At 32.0% G+C, this 23392-nt stretch overlaps 1 protein-coding gene across 3 annotated transcripts; it reads left to right on the forward strand.

The window, feature by feature from the left end:
- Positions 1–1952: 1952 nt before the first annotated feature.
- LOC132565694 (transgelin-3-like) lies at positions 1953–22404 on the forward strand. Of its 3 annotated transcripts, none has more exons than XM_060230391.1 (6): positions 1953–2057; positions 13274–13359; positions 17282–17374; positions 19495–19553; positions 20767–20989; positions 21514–22404. In XM_060230391.1, the coding sequence occupies exons 2-6, from the start codon at positions 13300–13302 to the stop codon at positions 21577–21579; spliced, it is 501 nt and encodes a 166-aa protein (XP_060086374.1). In that variant the 5' UTR covers positions 1953–2057; positions 13274–13299; the 3' UTR covers positions 21580–22404. The 3 variants fall into 3 exon arrangements, with proteins under 3 accessions (XP_060086374.1, XP_060086373.1, XP_060086375.1); XM_060230390.1 differs by lacking the exon at positions 13274–13359 and adding an exon at positions 13097–13227 and having other exon boundaries at positions 1955–2057; XM_060230392.1 differs by lacking the exon at positions 13274–13359 and adding an exon at positions 13885–13993 and having other exon boundaries at positions 1963–2057.
- The last annotated feature ends 988 nt before the right edge of the window (positions 22405–23392 follow it).

Genomic DNA, 23392 nt, shown 5'->3' on the forward strand with positions numbered 1-23392 from the left:
GAACTCTGTCGTCCGTATCGTGGATAAAAAGGGCGTACATATTTACAAATACACTTTCTCATTTGTTAGTAATTAGTCACTGGTGAAATAGTAATGTGTCGGGGTAACAGTGAAGGATTATAATAAAGAAGGTTTTTCTTTTTGAGGATGAATTTAAATCACAAAAAATAAATAAATAAATAAATGAAATGAAAACAGAATGGACAGATAATATGATGATACGCTTAATGATTCCAATGAAAAAAAAAGTTTCAATCTTTTGATAAAATAGCTGAATTTTTTTAATAATAAGATAAACTTTACAGCATGCTATTTTGAGTCAAAAGCATACAAGATACATTTTTTTACCTAAAACAATATGAAATATATTTTATCAAAATATAAACAATTATATCGTATATCCTTACCTTCTGTGTAAATAAGCATGTACTTACTTCTTATATTTCTTTCCAAAGAGATTGATTAAATATTAAGACATATGTATGTATGTATGTATGTATGTACAGGATGTTCATTATTACATTTCGTTTTCATTCACATGTATTGTAGCTGTCTTCACACATGAAAGTCATTAATTATTTTTCGGCGTGCTATTGTAAATGTTTCCAGTATTTTCATTAATTAAATATCATGAGAATACCTATACAACATAATACTACATAATTTGATTCTCATCCCAATCAAACCGCTGATGCGGATGTCTGCTTTCATGATTGTTTCAGTAGGCAAAGCCGGAAATAACCTTGAATGAAAACTATGTATGCTATGTCAAATTTATTTCATAACAAGTTTTACCCCTTCAGGAATGTTTTCTTTATAATCGAGAAATCTTGTTATGTACATTCTTACTTTAGCGTTTTTTCCCTTTTTTATTTCCCTACATAAACACCCTGTTTAAATCTAGAACATTTAAAACTTACATACAACATTAGTTTACCTACTGAAGCACTTGTATATAACCGCACACGTAATTAGGTCTTTTGCCATGATCGTACGTAATCACATAATCACGTTCTTCAGCTTCTTCCTGAATTCAATTATGTTTAAATGTTTTATAGAAAGTATCATCACAACACCTGTCTGCTGTCATTTCATTAGACAATGTGATGGTACAGTTGATGCACGTATTATAACACTATCTTGTATGATTAGGTCACGTTTTTATGACGTCATATGATTTTAGTTGAAAAAACGTACTGTCCGAGTCGAAATAAGTTCTAAAAGGAAATTTCTTTGAGAGTTTTCGTTTATTATTATGCGTTTTGAGTCTATGTTACAATATCTATATAATGTGTTATATGGAATTTAAACATAAGACACACAAGAGAAATGAAAGTCACTCGTGATAAATATCGTAAATATTGGTTGAATGTAAGTCACACACAAATAAATATAAGTCACAAAAGACATGCAAAATAAATTAAAGTCAAATATAACAATTCGAAGTCAAGCACAAAATAAATGAAAGTCACGCATGATAAATGGAAGTCACACACGATAATAAATGGAAGTCACACACGATAATAAATGTAAGTCACACACGAAAATAAATGTAAGTCACACACGAAAATAAATGTAAGTCACACACGATACATAGAAGTTCCATTCAAGATAAATTGAAGTCACACATGATAAATGGAAGATTTAGAGGTATGATAGAACAAGGATCGAGACTAAGGAAAGTAAAATAATATGATTGTTTCCTATGATATATTTTCTTAACTAATTTCCATAAAAATGGTACGGTCCGCTTCGCGCTCCTCCAATCATCTACATAGCGGTACATACCATCATCACAAAACATAGGGGAGGAGAGAGAGAAACAGTTTGTAAAGTTTCGAAAGCCTAACTGGCGAAGTGTCAGGTTTCGGTGCAATTCTCGCTATCTCGCCACTACTGTTGTGCCTACAGCGGTTGTCTATAAAAGGTAAGCGGTGCTAAGGTCGCTCACGAAAGCGAGAACTTTCGGGATTTGTGTATGTCTCGTCCACTGGTTCTGTGAATACTAGGCTCCGAGGTTAGCGCAGCAAGAGAGTAAGGATTTCCTCGTCGCAGTGGTATGTACAACTGGTGGCTTTTTGGCTTTTATCTTTTCTTGTTTTCTACTTAAATTGTTTATTTTGCTTTGCTTTATGTTATTTGTGGAGGTAAAATTTATTTGAATGTTATATTTCAACATCTTCTCAATTATTAATTTTTTTTTTTTGTAATTAGCAAAAACCCTTTTCATACATTGTGTATATTTCTCATCCTCAATTCACATTTTACATTCACTATCTTATGAAGAACGTTAAATCTGCATTTAATGTCGATGTTACAGTCATGCGCGAGCATCAATGAAGGGGATTTTGTTTTATTTACTTGATGGTTGTGGTTGCATTATGCGGAAAAACTCGCATATATGCCAAAGCAGATAGTTTTTGTTTCTTTTTACTGTGCCAATATAGGTATGAACTGATATAACGATTTACATCACCAAATTCATATTGTAATTTCTGGTGAAACCTATAAATTCTTAACACTTTGTAAACTTTTACAAGAATATGAATATGTAATTAAGCAGTTAAGTAGTTTTTATTCAGGAACTTATATTTTGAAGAAGAAAAAAAACGAAGATAAATATGTAAGTTTCAGTGAAATGAGATATGGGTGTTAATCTATGTATATGATTATCTCTATAATTAACGATGTAACTGTAAGAAGAAAAATGCAATACCGTAACTGTATGTTGGCAAGTCGCTTTGGAATGCGGAAGTCACTGTGGGGTGAAGGTTAGTCTACACAGATAATTCGTACAGTAGTTGCAGTAGTTGGACATTTGGTTATAATTAGACAAAGCCTTAGAGACATCATAATACACAATCATTGTCTGTTTGTATCTATTTTGGGCACTTCCGTGTTTGTCGCCAGCTAAAGTACATATATATCGACATAGTCCCAGTATGCTTCATTAACATTATGCTACATCAGATGTCAGACGTAATGCATTTGATGGAAGGCAGGACACCCCACAGTCAAAGTGACAAGAAAATGCTATAGAGATATACTATATTGTAGGAAAATATCATAAGGTAGAAATGTTTGGAATATTACAGAAATATGTAAAATGAAAGGCATATGTTATAGAATATGGATAAGATTTTGTATGAATACATTTTATAAAGATATGTCTTACAAGAGAAACGTGTAATATTGTATGTTTATATAGTATAAAAGTAATATGATATCGATAAAAAAGAATGGTATGAGGTTTTTTTTTTTTATATAAAACTCAAACAAGAAAGTGAAGACAACAATATGATGTTGTACTATTTTATCATTGGGATTATGTAATATTATAAAACAATGATATGTAATATTCCTTCAGTATGCTGTTTTGATATAATAGTAAAAAAAATATCGGATAAAATCACAAAAAGTGAGACTCAATTTTATCGTTGTGTTAATTAATTAAGCTTTAATGAATGTTGTAGTCATAGATTTTATCATAGTATCCTATTTGATGAAAGAGTATTTGTCTAAATTGGATATCACACAGACTTATGTAATGATGTGGAATTTCTTTGGAATGTTGATGAAACACCGGCTTGAGATGTCTGCATGCTAAGAATTGGCAAGCTGCATATTTCATATCTTCAAGCAGAATAGACAAGAAAACGAAGATTTTTTTTCCGACAAAAACATCCGCTTTATGCAATTTTCACATTATTTATCACAGTCTTAGGTATAAATCTTCTTCCATACGCAATGTTTGCAAAGGGCATATTTTCATGGTAACAAAACGAAGCAAATTTTACGAGTAGAGAATTGCCGTTCATGGTTTCATCAATTGATTGTTATAAGTCTTCGAGAAAAAAAATTGTCAGGAACCAGGATAAAGATGACATCTCGAGAATAGTGAGAAAAGTTAAAGTATTCACATTTCAGAAACACGATTTTTTGTCGCTTTTTATTCCTTTCTTGAGTGGAACCTGTCTTTGATGGAAACCTGAGAAGATAAAACAATGATTTTAGAAAAAAAAACAACAAAATTTCGACACATGAAATGAAAATAAAACTGGTTTAGATCATCCATTACATTTATGAAAGTTATGACAAGACAAAAGTTGAAATGACTATTGTAATATTTTGCAAACTCCAACCAAATAACATGTTTCCAATATAGACAGATTCCTGCGACAAACTTTCGAATTCCAGTGTAGCTGCTGAGCTTGAGCTTGTCCATGAGCTAACTTAAACAGAATAACTTCCTTATACTGCCATTGTTCATCTTAATTTTGACGTTTTAAAAAGATACAATGATATATCGAGAGAAAGTGTGAGCTATGACAGGAAATGAAGCCTTCAAAATATACAGGCGATAAGTATAAATCGCCAGTGAAACAAGGGGCAGTATATCGAAGCTGTTGTGCTGTGTAACTGCCTTAACTTTTTATATGTAAACACCTACATGAGGCATTTGTTGATGAGTGTGCCCTCATGTACCTGCTGATGCTGCAGTGTGCACTTGGCGATGTCCATCATTTCCTGTTAAGATGGCATCTATGTTATGTGCTAAATACACCATACTTGTCAGTTTGTGTTATGTGTATGTTGTTCTAACATGTTTTTCGCATTGTTAGCTTAACGTTGTATTGTATCACTACTTAATATGTATTTGTTACAGCAGTATCTCATCACTGGCAGCTGAACATAGTAAAACGTTAGTTTTTTTTACCAAAGAAAGTTCAGATTAACGTTATTCTCAGGTAAAATTCAATTGTAAGAACATACTTTGTATTGTCGGTTTTTACTTCTGTAACCATGACACTAAAAACTAGCTTAAACAGTACAGTAATATTAATAATGTAGTTTAAACGTAAACTTTCATCATCTTGACTTGATCATCACTTGTCCATGTAACCAATGAATAACATCTGGTCTAAATAAAAGATGAAAGAATTGTTATCTCTTTATAATGGCAAAGAAGGCATTGTTTCATTACGGATGAAACATGAAGGTTTAACCATCACAGAAAAAAATACCTGCATTGGTGTAGATTTATCCTATAAAAAGTACTTCTACACTTCAATAGATTTTTAATTGCTGTTAAATTCATTTGTTGATATAATCAAATTACAGTTTTATTGTTTGTAGTGTCTTTTAATGTCGTTATTGATTAGTAATGTAAAGTAATGTTGTTATGTATTAGATTTCACTATCCGCTTATTTCTCATACTATATGTATCATCTATCGTTATTTTTTTATCATTATTTACTTATACAAATGATGATACATACAATCTAATATCTGAAGTATAAACCTAACTTCTTATCCAACAGACGTGAGGTATGTTACAGTGATACCTAATATCTACACTCCTTTTTTACTTTAATGATTCATGCATCTAAAAATAGATTTTAAAGTGTGTTCCCATGATGTTATGCAATAACATTACCTTTGCACTGAAAGTATCTGTTCGCAGATTTTCAAATTATAATAAATCATTTTTGGTTTATGGTTTTCTTGGCATATGTACCATGACATCACACGTTCAGCTTCCTAAACGTGATATCTGTGAAATTGTTTGAAGTTAAAGGTAGTATAGTTGTTGAGGCCTAAAACATATGTTATAAATTAGAAAAATTCTTAAAGCGGTAACGATAATGAATCCGGAATTTAAGCAACTGTTTTTCATATAACGTTTTGTAGCACATGATAGTAATTGATTTGATCATGCCGGTCTATAATGCTTAATAGAAGTACTTTAAAACTGACAAATTCCATGATAAACGAGGACATAACATTCAGCTTCGTTAAAAAAACGATATATAATTGAAAAATTTGTAAACTCAAAGAAAAAAAAATTCTCTAGACAACTGCTAAGTATTAAGATATACACACTTTACCAAAACCAAGAGGACTTAAATCCATACTTTATATTTGTCTTTAAGTTATGAGATCTTCTAGATATTGAAACTTACAGGCGGATATCACTTTTATGATTTTATGATATATGTCAGAGTACCTCTCAAATAAAACTGGTTCTTACTTTTTCGCCTTAAAATGTAATTCAAAGTTTTGTTTATCGTGTTGCCATTCCTATATCTAAGCATTATAACCCTACAGTCGATACTTTAAATGGCATACATATTTAATAATCGCACTAGAAACATCATACTAGGTTGTCAAAGTGGAATCAACAACACTCTGAATAATTTAGATGTTTCCTTAACAGTATCATGTCTTTTCGGTTTAAGCAGTCTTAGATTCATTCTTGTGTTTAATAGTTTTTGGCCAATATTATTCTAAACAGGACTAATTTCAAGAACTTACTTGAAACTTTTTTTTCAAAATCGTAGTCTTGCCAAAACTTTTCAAATTTCAAGATTGGAATTTGAAGAACCAGCATGAATTTATATATTCATTTTATACATGTTAGTGTCTGTATGACTCATACCGCGCGCAATGCAAGCGAAAACACGTATGTACGCCAAGTTCGTATGTAAATATGGCAAAGCAGTAGTGCTGAAGTGAGGATAGGTATATATTGCCTCCTTGACTCGCCCCCTTTCTCCCTTCTGTCATGTTCCGCGCTATCTTTGATTAACATATCGAAGATGCTACTGCTGTTTGGCTTGAGAAGTTAATTGCTTGTGAGAGTCCATTACCTTCGTGGAAACAAGTTCCCGCGGTAGGATCCTCGAGATTGAGGAGAGCGATATGTGTGGAAGGTGTGTTGTATCAGTCTAAGGCCTGACTCGGTATATATAATGCAACTGGTCAGTTTTAGATCTCTATCTCTTTAATCTGCTATCAGATATACTACATATGCTTCCACAGTGAAGATGAACTATCTGATTTCATTATCTTTATGTAATATCTTTACCGTTCTTTGTACCTGTTATATCCCCCTGTTTGCTGACTAGGCAGCGACTTAGATCTTACAAATACCTCACGCAGCACAAACAAGAAAAAAACCTACAGGCCATATTTCGGATTAGTGACTTCTTGAGGCACAATCAAATGCGAGCCATATGTCTATTAGGGAAATAAACAACTGTATCAAAGTGTCGACATAACAACTTGAAATTTGGATAAAAAATTCTTGTTTGTGAAAAAATATCATTTATGTAACGTCATTTCTTGGAGCACAAACGTTGTTGGCAAGGTGTCTACATAGCCTATGGGTTGCCAATAAATTCTTGCAACTGTGGACGAAAAGTCATCTGCAGCAGATACTTACTTGCACGAGAACTGCACACTTATAATTGAAGTCGAAACGTTGATGTATTCTAGCTATGCAAGCAATTGCGGTGAAAACGTCAATGAGGAATAAAATTTTCATCCAAAATGAGGACAGTAGAGAATTATTATAAAGGTTCTAAGCCGAACTATTTCACAATGTGCAACCGTCTGTATACAAAATGTCTTTTTGATTTTTTGATTACTGACAAACACTTGTGGACAAAGCGTGTACAGGATTATGTTTTATTCGTAATAGGCACAAAAGAAGCCAACAGAGAACTTATATGAAATTCAGTTCGTATCGCATAATTTTTTTTTCTCATTATAACACATTATAAAAATCAAATTGTCATAGAAATATTTTAATTTCTAGTCTTGTTTACCTTTTTCGGGCGAATTTTGTCATCAATAGTGGTTTTCATTTAATAAAATGTTAAATTCAGACAATTCGTTCAAGGTTTCATTGATTGCTACCTACTGGATAGAGAATTTCATACAGCAATCGTGTTGATAATCAACCAAATTACATTCGTCTTAGCAATGTTTAAAAGTGGCGTACAAGATTGATGAAAACAGACTGTTATCATTCAACAGAGCACCTGTGTTGATTTTATCCTGTCTCACACCTCTCGTTTGATTGTAATACATTATTTGCCTGTCAGCAACAAAGATGTTTTCAAAGATTAAAATGCCAGTAAGGTGTGACTATTAATAACGATTATCCTTAATTTATACAGTATAGTTGTCAATTAACAAAGTTATCGTTTCAATATGTCTAATTAATTTTCTAATTGTAATATCATTTCAATATTTATGTTGTTTCATTCAATATTTGGATGATTTAATACAACAGCAACCTGCCATATGCTGGTTCTGTGACTTGTAGTGATGCTAAGGGCTTTTTTTAAACTTTGGAAGAGACCGCGGGAAATCAAAATCGTTCCAAGAAATGTCAAAATGAAATTGCAGAGGTTCAGTGACCCTATAATTCCATAAATGCAATTTTCATAATTCCGATAGGAACACTGTCATATACCGAAATATATCGAAATCCACATTTGTTTTCCTCTCGATAATACCGCACACGTTTCGATATGATCTGCACAGCTGAATCATCAAATCTCAGATGCACTGCTGTTTCTTCAATCTAAATACACGGGATGATTGATATAGCGCAATAGGCATCTCTCATACATACAGATAACATGTGTTTGGTAGGAATAGAGTTACCATATACTTTTCCTGCCACATTTAACATAGTAATCCACTCCTTAAAGCGGCAGATCAAAAACAAATAGAATAATTTTATGCTTAATGTACATGCTGACGTTCATCTTAAAGAGTAGATCACAAATAAAAAAAAACTAGTAAAACTGACAGGAAAATTTCAAGCAAAAATTGGCAACGGTAACATCAATAAAAGTATGATAAGCTTGTTCAGTTTCATAACTTCCGTAAAAATCTTGCAACAGAACTGTGATTTAAATTTTCTTGTTTGTCTCAGCAATAAGCAAGTGATTTAAAAATGTTTACTGCAAAGGCAAATTGTTTCAATTATGAAAAAAACTCAGTATTGTGTACCAAAATCATTTGTGATGAAATCACTAATACCCTACACACGGAAAATGTAATTTGCTTTGAGTCATTTGCTTTTTAGGGAAGCTGGAAAAAGTGTCATTCTTTTTAAATGTGTAAACACCTAAGACGTTTTGTTTAGAATACTTACATTGCACAGAATTGTAGAATATAGATGTTAGACTTTATCTATTCATTACACGCGTACTTTCCCGACAATCATAAACTACTGGCAGCAGTTCCAACACTGCTTTACATCAGATAAAAAGAAATCAAAGGAATATTTACAAAGTGGAGTCTTAGAATGCGGTAACAAAATTACCTGTTGTCGATCATTGGCGTAAAATATCTGTTACGGTATTCACACAAAATAAAGAAGGAATATAAAATGTTACTACGTTGTACATCGAAAAACTAAATGATTCGGAAATACAAATCAAAAGCAACATGTTGATAGCACCATCTGTTACTAGATCGTATTCAATTAAAGCAACATGTTGATAGCACCATCTGTTACTAGATCGTATACAATTAAAACAACATGTTGATAGCACCATCTGTTACTAGATCGTATTCAACTAAAGCAACATGTTGATAGCACCATCTGTTACTAGATCGTATTCAATTAAAGCAACATGTTGATAGCACCATCTGTTACTAGATCGTATACAATTAAAGCAACATGTTGATAGCACCATCTGTTACTAGATCGTATTCAATTAAAGCAACATTAGAAAGGCTGGTTACAAAACAAAAACTAACCCAATAAAATGACCGGCTGACAGTTGAATAAGAGGTTGGATCTTCAAAAAAAAGATATCCTGACTTGTTGTGTTAGTAAGAATCTTCTCGGATGGGGTAATTTCGAACTAAAATCGAATTTGCAATTTATGTTGTCCGTGATGTGTTATTCTATTCAATACGTTTTTGCCAAATTTTGAGTTTCAATACGTTTCAAGAGGACAAAATATCGTTTATTAAGGATTGGGATATGTGTAAGACTTGTACAAAGTTATGGATTTTTTTAAAAACTTTATTGAAATATAACTGGCAGAATATATTTTTGATACATTCGCTAGAGATCATAAAATTTATTTCTTTTCTTGTAGAGCGTCCCTTGTTGTATAAGTGCCTCTTTTGGGTCTTAATGGCATCATTTGTTGCCTCCTGAGGTCTGATTATTATTTTACAGCGCATTTTGCTTATAGCCTTATATCAAAGATGGTTGTTTTATATTTCAACCTGACGTCTGTTCCTAAGAAGATATTACATTTAACACTTATCCAATAAGGCTGTTGTCTATACCATTCTGTTCTGAAATATACATAATTAGGTCTACTAAACTCTTTCATTTATTCAAAATGTGGTTCAAAGGAAAGTATCTTGATTAGATGTTGCAAAGGAAGTATGGGGATGCCAATAACACTTTATGGTCAGTAATTGAAGAGTACAACAAAAATCCTAGTCTACATTTTGGAGAGTATCCAAGAGATATGCCAGGAATCAACACATACGTCATTCTGCTACACTGGGTGCCTTTGTGTTGTAGAAGTTTGAGAATTCTCCCTGCTAGGTAGACTCGATTTAATCACTCGGTCATCACAATACACATGTTTCATTATCACAAGCCCATTTTTTTCAAACATTAAGAAAGCAAATGAAGTTGATGTATGAAGTTTGCTATTACAAAATCGCAGAGATCAATGGAAACAAAAGGACATTACACGTCCCTTACTGTTGTATTGTATTGGGGTTTTATCTATAGACTAGCATGTAGCATTGCTTTCGCCGAAATCTAAAACTGATCGTAAAGGATAAAATGTCTAAAAGATTGGTCCAGATGTGCTTGCCTCGAATAAGTTGTTATCAGACACTTCAAATCCTGTACCGAAATAAAGCATTAGACAGTATGGAAAAAACTTAATTTTATAGAAAATAATGCTAATTCTTAAATTCTAGTTAAACGATATTGTTAAACTAGACTCAAACTTTTTTTATATAATAATTATGTAATTCGCGGCATTACTTCCAAGCTATCCTTCCTAAAATTACATTATTTTGTTGTTTAGCACAAATAAAAAAATAAATTCTAGTATTTAATGATGTTTCTTAACATTCAAGATTTTTGATATGTTTTCAAATTATGGTCAGCCTCCTGAAGAACTTTAGACGTCAAATTATGGTAACTCATATATTAATGCTACATTTCTGTTTCATGCGAAAAAAGTTAGATAAAATATGATTAACATCAGTTGTAGTGGAGGCGTACGCATTTATTCTGTAGCAGCACTGATTGTGTTTACAGGAAGAACTACGAAAGAATCATTTTACTTGAATAAATGGATTCGAATACACAAGTCATATTTACTTAATTAACTCTGACAGGCATAAAATCAAAACCAAGGCACGCGCAAACAGTATGATTATCCATCCGCGCGCATAAAACCGTGCAAACTTTACCTCAAACAGACGATACAGTGTATTTCCTTATCTGCTGGTACACGCTTGTTATCGTTGACGTATCGTTTGCGTGTGCAGAAACTAAGAGATAGTCTCAACTTCTAGGATATCTACTGCACGGGTTATCAGCTATCCAATTATACTCCTGTGGAGTCTTCTTTAATACTATCATACTTTATCTACTTTACATAAATAGGATTCATGTGGAGGCTCTTAAGCTTGTTAACATTATATCTAAACATCCTGTTGTGTGACAGAAGCAAAAGAATATTTGTTCCAAACTACCAAGTTACACAAAATGGGACAGCATTTGTAAAAGTACTAATTTCCCTAGCGCAAATATGTTTATATAAAAGAGATAACTTCGTCAAGATGTGATTGATGTGGACGATTTTACTCAGTGATGAGTTCAATTTTAGAGCCACTAATCGTCATGGATATTGATCCCTATTATCATTTCTTTGTTAATGTGGCTTATGTGAAAATAGGAAATAGCGCGTTTTAAAAAATCTCTAGAATGATGGTTTCTAAAATATGTAGATTTCTCTTTGAGAATTGTATTTATAAAATATAAGATAAAACCTGATTCCATATTTCGAGAAAACCTCCAATAGCTTAAAAGAAAAATGATAAATTTACGTCTTTTCTATGTTAAAACTACATAATGGAATATAGTTCACTAAAAGTATACAATTTATCTTTTGCTTAGGTTATTAGGTTTAAACCTTCTTGAAAACAAATTAAGCATTTCATTAAGAGTCATCATTATAAAAAGCTAGGTTGTATGATTCTTACCTTAAACCCTGATCATCAGAACAATAAGTCGCATTATCAGTATGACGTAAAATAATTGTTTAAATACAGAACTGTACTAATGTTTACCAGGCGCAAACAGCAACACAAACATCGATAGAAGTTGATTTATCTGACTACTCCTTATCCATAGCAGAACTATCTGTTAGAGAGAGAGAAATAGACACATCTATGTAAACAAATATCTATTTTCGCGTCAGCAGAACCATTCGCCCGCTTTATGACTCATACTGAAGTATATAACACAAGGAAACGAGGTCGTGGACAATTGAGTTCTGTTTTGTAAATATATTTTATATGTCTGCGCTATTTTTAGATATGCACGTACGTTGAGTCATGCAAACGGTATATCGTTTAATGATTGTTCATGTAAAGCACGTGCACAATGTATGCTTTCGTAACACACATCTTTCATTATTAACATTTTAGTCATGAATTCTAAGGACTAAATAAATGATAAATTTATCACTGTTATATAAATAAATTTCTTTGGTCAAAAATAAACTACTTGTGAGGAATAAACCATAACTTTTCTATACAAATTCAATGTAGATACGAACACACAAATTTGCCAAAAGAATTGACTACATTTGAATGTCTTCTGCCATTTCGTTATCTTGTTGTTCTCGGGTATATAAATATTGACAACATCTGAAATCATACGGTAGTTATCCTCAAATTTTAATATCAAATTTGAAAATAAATATTCTGAACTCTTAACAATAATATTAAATCTTTATCAAATAAGATCTCAATAATTTGAATAAATCTTACTTATTAACATTAACTTTCATTTGATATAGTTATTTGACTTTCCTTTTTCCCAGAATGTTAGTTTTAGTTTCTTGAGTTTTCAATATTTTACAAATAATAAGCTACAATTTTTTATACATATTTTATTAAGTAGCAAGTAGAAATTTATAACAGTAAGTAGTAGGAATGTACATTGTTAAATTAATACGCTATTAGTATAGTATATACATGTATATGTATGTTTACTAACAATCCACATATTTACAGGTGTGGGAAGGTGTGTCAAATTTTCGGTTTTCTGCATCAGCATCTGATAACCCAAAAACTGCTTCAACATGAGCAACACGAGAGCGCAAAAATCTGGAGCCGCTTGGGGCATTGAAAAGAAAATGGAGGAAGTAAGCGTACTTGTTATCATTGTGCTGTTTCATTTTCTTTATTCAGGATAAGAACAAGGTTAAACCGTCAAGATGTCCACACGAGCCAAAAAATCCGGTGTAGCGTATGACATCGAACGGAAGATGGAGGAAGTAAGAGAAGATCAGTATTAATGATGCGCTTGAAACAAACGGCTGATTAGTGTTCTTCTAGTAACAAGCAGAGATCTGTAACAAGATGCAGAAACCTTCGGATTTCGGATATATGTTTTTTTCTAATCGTTCTAATCGAATTATTGTTTCGTTTTAACAGTAAAAGTAATGTGAAGCAAAATTTTTTTGTGTTGGAAGAACACTAATTACTTGCCATGATATCAGTTATAATATAATGAATGCTTTTTGATATCAAATAGTGATTATGTGTTATATTTGATATATGTTTCTGTCTGTGTCACATATTGTCACAAAAATTATCTTACACGTGTCAATAGCGAAACATCAACTAGGCGAAACATCACTGAAAAAAATATCACAAAGCGTTCATTATCATTGTAACCTGATTCTTTTGTAGTGACTGCTCGACCTCGATCTCGGAGGACTGCCAACACTAGAGATGCATGAGTTTGTTCCCCAAAATCATTCATACATAACCTGTATATCACGTGTCTCTGTTCACAGTACCCCTTCCCTACTGTTTCATCTTCCAATCATCGTCATCAGCGTCGAGATGTCTTTAAGATCTAGTAAGGCGGGCTTTGGTTATGAAGTTCAAAGAAAAATGGAGGCTGTAAGGAAACCTATCAAGTACAATAACGTTGTTTCTAAGACATGCATTTACTCGATGAAATCACATGAGAATATTATAGTAGATTAGCATGAATCATAACCATTTCAATATGTAGTGTTTATCTAAAAGACCGTTTGTTGATGCCATCTCTTCGTATGTAGGAAAATTTGTTGGTTTGTAACAAAAAGTAAATATACTCTTTTCTGTTAATTTTTCTGTCCTTACTTTATGAATTTAGGATTTTTTAAAAACTTGATAGCTCTAAGGTAAATATATAATTTTCAATATTTCACTCTTTGAAGTCTGAGCTGTTTTAAATTAGAAATAAAAACAGATAACGACAAAAAAATCTGTTTAAATAACAATAGCGATAAAATTGTGAAATCTTATATACGTTTTGTTTAAAACGCTCCACTAATTTTATGCAATAAGCCATGGGAGGTAACTCTTATTTTCAATTTTTCTATCAACAATGAGGTAATGAATACAGATCGGCTTGTTACCAAATATTTTTTAAAGAATGAAAAATGGATGATCATATAATATCATATATCTAGAATAAGAGATGGTATCGCAATACTTATACTTATGAAAATTGTAGATTTTATTTAGACATTCTCTATTATCATAAATGGAGTGATATGCATGATAGATCCGTTAGATATTAGAAACAGAATAAAATTATTTACAATGTAGTAAACAAAAACTGGTCTAAGTTTGTAGTTCAAGGCTATTAGCCTTGATGTATGCAATCATTTTAAATGCCATTGATGACATTTCCCCCCTTTTTCAGATTTTTTACCTTTCGAATTCCTCTTCAATTTCATTTCAAGTTCAATTTCATTATTGCACTTACATAGTATCACTTCATCATTTGGATAATATCTTACTCCGTCTTTATATGGACAATATTTAAAGCAACTTCAGTTTTTATTTTGTTAACCATTCTTATTTCAACGATCATTTGATGGATATCCTTCGCCTACCATTTTCGTAACCATCAATTTTCTACTTTTCTGTTTACTAAGTATGCGCATATGCGACCGCTTCAACACGTAATATATCACCAATCAAAAATATATTTTTTGTTTCAAAGTTTTCTATTTTGTGTTATTGGTTTTAGTTTTCACTCAGAAATAAGGTTTCAAATGATCTACACACGACACACGTATTGCATTTTATGAAGCACTCGTCACCTGCCATGCAAGCGCGTACGATCTTTATATATGCACTATATCACCAATTTTACTGCTCATTTTTCATGTCATGTCATAGACCACCTTTGTTTACTGTGTTTGTCCAATCAGCAATGACCTATTTAAAACGAACCGTGCTTGATGTTTACTAGATATGGTTCTATAATTTATATTTTAATTGAGACTTCGGAAATCCAATGATAATTCATGGAGTCATCTGTCCCTAAGGCGTTCGTTTTAGATAGGTGAGGGTCAAAAATATTGTCGTCCTTTTGTTCTTATTGTCCTATTCTGTATTAATTTGTTACATTTATATACGGATACCATAGAATAAAGACATATTAATTAACAAATACTTTCAATTTGAAACTGATAAAATGAGGTCAAAACTTTGACAACAGAAAGTTTCAAACGAAATCCTTGAAAAAAACATCAGAGGAAGACACCCCTTTGTTCAATAACGGCCAGCGAGTCTTACCACATCTACTTTTCTTATACGAGTGCACAGAAAATTTTATTTTCAAAATGTTGGTTAGGAAAAAGGACTATTTGGATAACATAAATGAGTGTTTGTGAATTTGAGGTAATGAATGACATAACAAAATCTGTTAACAGCAAAGTAGGATGCATACTACTGTCAACAGGAACTGAAGATTTTCTGAACATATTTTGCATGAAGAATATAAAAAAAGAAGACGACTATGATTGGTAACAATAGTGTAATATCCTATTAGATAATACATAGTTAATTGTTTTCAATTTCATATACATATATATCACGGCATCATTTACTATGTATTTAGTCATCCCTGTGTCTTGCACTCATATAATAATGGTCTAGTGTTACTAAAAATTCATTATGATTATATCACATATATACTGGAATTTTATATGGATGTGATGGATATTTTGACACTCTGAAAATAATCTGCAAATAATTGATGATTTTTTTTGTTATATAACATGTATTTGAAAGAGTAGAATCAATCTTCTGATACCTATGTTCTACTCAACAGAAATTGACTTAAGAAATTAGCTTTATACTCAAATCCACGACTGTCATCTACTGGATTAGTAAATGTGTTTAAGAATACTAACGAATATTGTATTGCCTACGCGGTCATTGTTTAATTATTTAATTTTTTTCGATAATCAATTATTTGCAAATTATTTTTTATTTATAAAGATATTATCACAAGTAATGTGTTTATTGCTGTGTTTAACAAGATATGAACATTCGAATTATATATCATATTGATCACTGTAACAATAATAACTTCATTTCCATTCGTTTATAAGATGAACGTATAAAAAGAGTAATTCAACAGAACATTGATAATGTTAACATCTATGTTTTCTCTTGGTTTTCATGATATATCTTTTATACTGAATATTAATTTGATTTTTTTTTCATTTCATTAAGTATCATGTGCTATGATGAATTGATTTTCTATTCCATTTTCAGATGTTATGTTTTTTTCACGTTTATAACCAGCAAATGTAATATTGTGTCACATTAAAGTGAATGAATTTTATTATTTCATTGATGCTATGAAAGATATGCGTATCATGTTGAACTATATTTAAAAGGTAACGTATATGGAATATGTATCACACATTGTGTAAAGTAAAATCTGAGATGCCTTTCTTTCTATATGCTTATTAGCAGTAAACATATTTAACTATCTGTTTATTTCAAAGTTTGAAAAAAGGCAATGAAACCAAACGAACTCACTTTGTTTAAGAAGGAGACCAAAAAATAAGGAGTTCGGTTGTCTAGAACAATTTGACAGTTGCTTTATATGGTCATACCAGAAGTAAACTTTGACTGTTCAGAAATGTGGAAATGTTACTGGTTATATCTTTCAAGAACAATGCGACAAATGAATGTTCTGGTAAGGAGATATTAAATCAAATCTATAAAAGATGTTCTTGGATGGTTCGTGGTTTGCCAAACGTTTAACGAAAATATCACTTTTTACAAACAAAAGGAACGTATAATGGACTTCACTTGAGTTAAGTTGTCATGGTGTCCATTTTTCGCGATGTTGAAACATCCCCGAAAATTTGCTTTTCGTCCTTTTGTGTACAGAACTATGACAGAGAGGAAGCACAAGGTACTCCTAAGCACATCAGAGAATGGATTAACAGTGTGATGGCTAATGACCCTAACTACACAAAATGCGTAAGTATTTCACTGTATTAATGTATTGTTTTTGTTACAATCATTTCTTTTGATTTTAATTCCTCGTGTCCAATATGTCTCCATTAGTTATAAACTGAAGCTGACAATCTTTGAAGACTACAGGAGCAAACCAATTGCAAAAATCTTAAACATTTCAATTCATCAAAAAGGAATATTTTGTACATATTATCATCTGCTTATGCTTTTGCTTTTGTTTGTATTGTGTTATATGCTTAAGGAACTTTTCTGTAATGATACAACTAATATCAAAACTATCATAAAGCTCCAAAACTTTATCAACCGACACTATACGGTTGTATCCTTTGCTAATATTGACTTATAGAAACAAGATATATCTTAAACGTATGTTGACGTATATTTTGTCTCATCAGTTTTGATTATCTCTCAAAGTAGTGACTAAAATTGCACAGAACATTTGACATGCACATCTAATTGAATAACAGGTGTATAATACACTCGCTATTGATATATGACGTCACAGAATCGATGTGAATATAGAATTTATTCGTACGAACATCCGTGACGTCACTAAGGACGTCGGTTTCCTTTGCTTGAATTCGCTAGGTTGACAAAAATATATACAAAAATAGATGAATAAATAGATATTTGAATAAACAAACCAATACCATCAAAAAGTCTATATACAGAACAAACTCAAAAAAATTCAAAATCAATTTGATATTTTGCATTTACTTATCAATTATGCTAAACATTTTGCATATTTTTTTCATGAAACTAACTCTTAATTCTAATTTATAACAATTATGAGGTATATGTTACCTAATGATTATTATATAAAAAGCTGTCTTTGAATAAAAATCCAAACCCTACTGTTTTATCTGTTTTATGTTTATTGTATGACGATCTATCCACAGAAACTATATTATAGTGGAGAAACATGAGCGCCAGTGGTGCCGATTTACAGGTATACATGGTTTGATCAGAACGCCACCAGAGTGCATTTTCGAACACCACCATTTTCCAATATTTTATCTCCATGTGATGCCCCGAAATCTCATTCCAGACCAAACACCTATTGTAGATGCTTGCGGAATCAATGGTACGCCATTTGTGGTCTCTTGAAAATGCGTGAAAATCTCACTGATCCTTTCGTTATTATTCATTCCTGAAGCCTTAAAGTCTCATTTCATATATTTTTTTTTTTTAATATCTGCAACGAATCAGCACCAGAACAAACTATAGTTTTTAATTTGGGTTAATCCTACTCTAAATTTGTACCGAAAAGAACTGATATAATGTGTGTCGTTCCGTGCAATAATTGGAATTTTCAAAGATGTTTTCAATGTCATTTCCCTTGAACACAATGGCGTGCGGTTACATTCCAGTCTCCTTCACAAAAATATCCTCCAAATCCTTACAATGACGATAGGGAAAATACCTACCTTCCCTCCATCTAACCTGTGAAAAAAGTGATATATGTTCAGCAAAGAAATTCACGCGTGGCCAATTAAAAATGTTGTCAATCTTTAAAACTTCAAAGATTTGTTTACAAAAACATTTGAAACAAAAATAGATAGTGTATTAATTTCTATAGCAAGATATTTACGGTAACGTATAAAATATTCCATGCAATGAATGTGATTACATATATGCTTGCCAGCTACCTGTTCATCAATTGATTGATCGTATCATTTAAATGTTTGAACTTTTTAATTTGAGTGAATCCTGATTTTTTTCAGTGAAAAAAATCCCGGTATCATCAAGATTTTATGCATTTTATACTGCCACTCTTTTATATAAGAATCGAAACCAGGAGTTAAATGCCTGTTCCAATTTGCAAACTTTGAAAAAGTAGATACTTAGGTATGTCAAAATGAACTTTCCACTTGAAATATTGTCAAATTTCCATAGTGCAAAATAATCAAAATAGGCCTCATTTTAAAAGAAGTTGAAATTCAAAATTCACAGAAGCAGGCATACTCCTTCCATCTTTATTTTAATTTGATTTAAATTGTTTACAATGTGTAATCTAAACACCATTTTTTATAAACCCGAGTATATATATCAACCCCATAGTACTAACCGCCTGGAGAATCCCACCCTTCCTCACCTTATGTCCTCTGATCTTTTTATTTTAGGGTGACACTGACTGGAAAGGCTTTTGCACCTTTTTAAGAGACGGTGTTGTTCTATGCAAGTAAGTCACGTAAATCTATAAAGTAACAGGCCTCTTTCTCTCGTTATGCATGCCTTCTTTAACATTAACTCCTAACTAATAGTTTCCATAATAAAATCACCTCTCCGACATTTCATCAGCTCCATGATAAATTTAAAAGTCACAAACAATTTTGAAACTGTTTTCCTATAGTCAATGTAAAGAATTATCTTAAGGACAATGGAATGTGATTGATTTGTAGGACAAACTATTTATCTTTGGTTCCCAGTTCAAACACTTTGCAGTGTAATATAACGGTCCGTCTTCTAATATAACGTTGCATTCTGACATTTTAATACATATTTTGATATTTCTGCACATGTGTTCTATGTATTTTTTTATGCCTTTCATTGTATTCTGAACCAGATTAATTCAAAAGTACGTTAACAGAGTTACAACAAATACTAAAGAAATATTATGACCATGGAACTATCTAAATGTGTTTGTCATTCTAGATCTTGTGGAAAATATCAACGTCGGAAATAAAATAGTAACCTATCCTTGTTTTGCATACCATCTTGCTTTGAAAAATGATGATTCATGCAGGCACAGGTTGTCTGGACATATCACGTTACAATGTCGTAGATCTATGACATTGTATTTTGTCTTGGTTCAAGTTCAAAAGTATCACTGATTGTGCTTCACCTGCTGTTTGTATAACGTATTCGAGCTTTCATCGTTCTTTATTAAAGTGATTGATATTGTAACAGCTCTTTTATCGTTTCCATTGACGAAATATCGACATATAAGGTCATTTGATAATTTTTGATTATCGTATACTTTAATATTATGAAGTAAATGTCTAAACATTGAATTTTGTGAAACATCATTACTTCCCGAAGTAGTAAAAGAAAAATAAGAAAGAAAAAAACTTGTTTCCTGTGTATATCCTCCATTTGGTCTTCGGTAAACATCAAATCTGACAACCTTTCTCGCCAAAATGTAATCAGCTGTTTTTACAATTTCATCATTTGTCGCGTTAATCCGTCGGTGCGTACAATTGTTATTCATAGTACAAGTGATTATAAGATTTGTTTCTTTGATGTTGCATATAGATGCGTATACTGCAATTTGAAAACAGAAATTTCAACACAACACGGCATCACGCTTCATTTAAAATATCTGTAGAAACAAGAAACAAAAAACGAATTCTCAAATATGATCATATGACATTTTGATTCGATTTTGATTTTAGGTTCCTCAACGTTTTATTGGCAAGCGATGACAAACCCAAAGTATCGTTCACTAAGAAGGTCGCAAACAGCTTCGCTGCAATGACAAACATCGAAAACTTCAACAAAGGATGTGAAACATACGGTCTTGCCAGGGAGTTCTCCTTTCAGAGCGGAGACTTATGGGAATTACGCAAAGGGCCATTCTACAACGTCATTAACTGCCTACACAGCTTAGGTTTCACGGTAAAATGGCATTAATATTTTTGTTCTATTATATATAATATTATATTCCATATTTAACAATATTACACGTACATAATTTATATATAGTAATCTAACAGATTTAGTAGTAATCTGACTGAAACGGTAAGTGATTCTATCTCCGAAATTAGAAATTAAAGTAAACATATATGTACTAGACTTCTGAAATGATTATATATATCTAATTATAAAAATAATGGGATTAGTACATCCTCCCATCTAGAATTTCACTTTTCTTCCGATCACTTAAAATTTTCTTCAATCGCTTCTTAGGTTTCTAGGTTTCAAATTTTATGCCAGTAGCACCACTGCCGAGTCTTGGAAGGACGAAAATCTGTATTGATGTATATGTGGCTCTACTATATCTGATTCTGAATTTGTATTCAAATGTGTTATTCATTTGTATATCTGTTTAAAACACATTTCAAACTATTGTTACATACTATATTTTTCCTACGTCATACATCATAAACAAAACAATGAAGTCTAATGTTTATGTTTTCCAGGCCAATTCCAAATCCTTTTGTCCAGCATATAGCGGGGAAGTAACCAAATATATGGACAGGGATTAAACAGCAACGTGACGTCACCAATAACTGCCATATCTTTAGATAATCTGATATTTCATCCGTCCAAGTTTTAACAGGAAAAAGATACCAGTTCTAATGTTTGAAATGAACAAGACCATCGTGTGATTCTAACTACATCGGAAAGCTCCAAATAAACCAAACGAGATGGCAGCTTTAGGTCAACGTCATGCTACAGTGTCCATCTAATGCTATACACGTGTACTACTTCTGTTTATTATTTTATTTTCTGTTTACTTGGCTTTTTTGTCTGTGTCGATGTAGGGCAGAAGGATATAAACGTTTATTGTTGTAAGTGACTGTCGGGGAAATATGTCACCGATGAGAAAAACAAGCATTGTGAAAACTATCACGGAAAAAGAGTCGAAAGAATTTAGTCTGATGTCCGGTATAATTACACAATCACTAGAACCGAATTGTGACAGAATATTGGAGATTCGTGTTTGGATCACGTGGTCTTTATTTTTTGGTGATGTTTTCCTGTTAGGAACACGTTTGTAACGGATCCATGATGGGATTGCATCGTAACAATTCGGACAACTAATATCATCAATATAGTTGGGTTTAAAAATTCCGATGAATACAAGATCTTTGGATCTGAAACAGAAAGGAGACATATTTTTGCAGGATATTGTTTCGTTAATCAAATTCCACTGACTGTTTCAACAGAAAGTCATTCTAGAGGAAATCTACTCGATACAAAGATCAAAAGTATCCGAACCATCACAATAGATTAGACAAAATAAATCGTCTTTATCATTATTTATACAATGAAATTTGCTTATGAAAATAAATATATCATTATTGTTACTATTCCATATGTTGTTTTTTCAAGTCTAAGGCATATATGGTAATATGTTACGATGATGCATTATAGACCACTGAATAATGATGTCCTATTTTACAAAGACACCAAATAGATATAACCTTTTGATACAAATTAAATTTTCGAAACAGTTTTTGCTACATAACGAATGAAATTGTAGTACTCGACTGTGATTCTTGACCTTCAGTGAGTAAGTTTAAAAGACTAGCTATGACAAACAAATTCGATGATTTCCGTAAAGTTTTCATATTTTATGGCGAACAATATCCATATTATAAAGACTAAATTTCTAAATGGAATATAATACTCATGTCAAATATTACAACTGTTCTAACACAAACAACTGAAACAAATTTCTATCATTCATACTAATTATAATTGATAAGGAACTCCAGCATATCATCACAGCGAAAATTTGTCTTCGTCAAAAGAAATATGAAAAAATTCTCATATAATAACAGTTAAGCAAGTTTGAAAGAAAATTAAGATATTATGTCTGCTTGAAAGGTGTGTCAAAAACGAAGAAAATATCGACATATTAACAGAATCTTAATTCAGACATAGATTTAATGAAGCGAGGGCAAAAAATGAAGAAAGAACAAGGAGAATAATACTTTGTTCCGGTAGGGTAAGCGTCTTCTGCTTCACCGATGAATGTACATCTTGGTAAATCCAAGTAAGGGATTTCACATCCCCAAGCTAAACAACAACTGAATCACCAGACGCACACTAAAGAGCACCAAACAAGCCCAACTTCATATAGCACATGAAAGCAAAACATTTCCAAATAAGCCCATTGTGATGACCGTAAAACTTCCCCATACTTTGTATCTGCCTGTATCTCTTGATACCCCTTGTTTGTAAGGTTATCTGTCAGATGACGATATTTGCACAAAACTCCCGGCATACAGCTTGATGGAAAGCTGTTCATGTTGGTTCTTTTGTAGGAAAAGATCGAGGTAAGCGGCGGAT

This window comes from Ylistrum balloti, unplaced genomic scaffold, assembly GCF_031769215.1.
Source record: "Ylistrum balloti isolate Yb309-2 unplaced genomic scaffold, AGI_CSIRO_Ybal_v1 Utg369730, whole genome shotgun sequence".
In the NCBI taxonomy this organism is placed as follows: Eukaryota; Metazoa; Mollusca; class Bivalvia; order Pectinida; family Pectinidae; genus Ylistrum; species Ylistrum balloti.

What these genes read in the sequence shown, in the direction of transcription:
- LOC132565694 (XM_060230390.1), top strand. Translation starts at nt 13,165, where the DNA reads ATGAGCAACACGAGAGCGCAAAAATCTGGAGCCGCTTGGGGCATTGAA. An exon ending in ACCCTAACTACACAAAATGC is followed by an intron (nt 17,375 to 19,494) that starts GTAAGTATTTCA and finishes TTTTTATTTTAG; the next exon opens with GGTGACACTGACTGGAAAGG. An exon ending in TACACAGCTTAGGTTTCACG is followed by an intron (nt 20,990 to 21,513) that starts GTAAAATGGCAT and finishes TATGTTTTCCAG; the next exon opens with GCCAATTCCAAATCCTTTTG.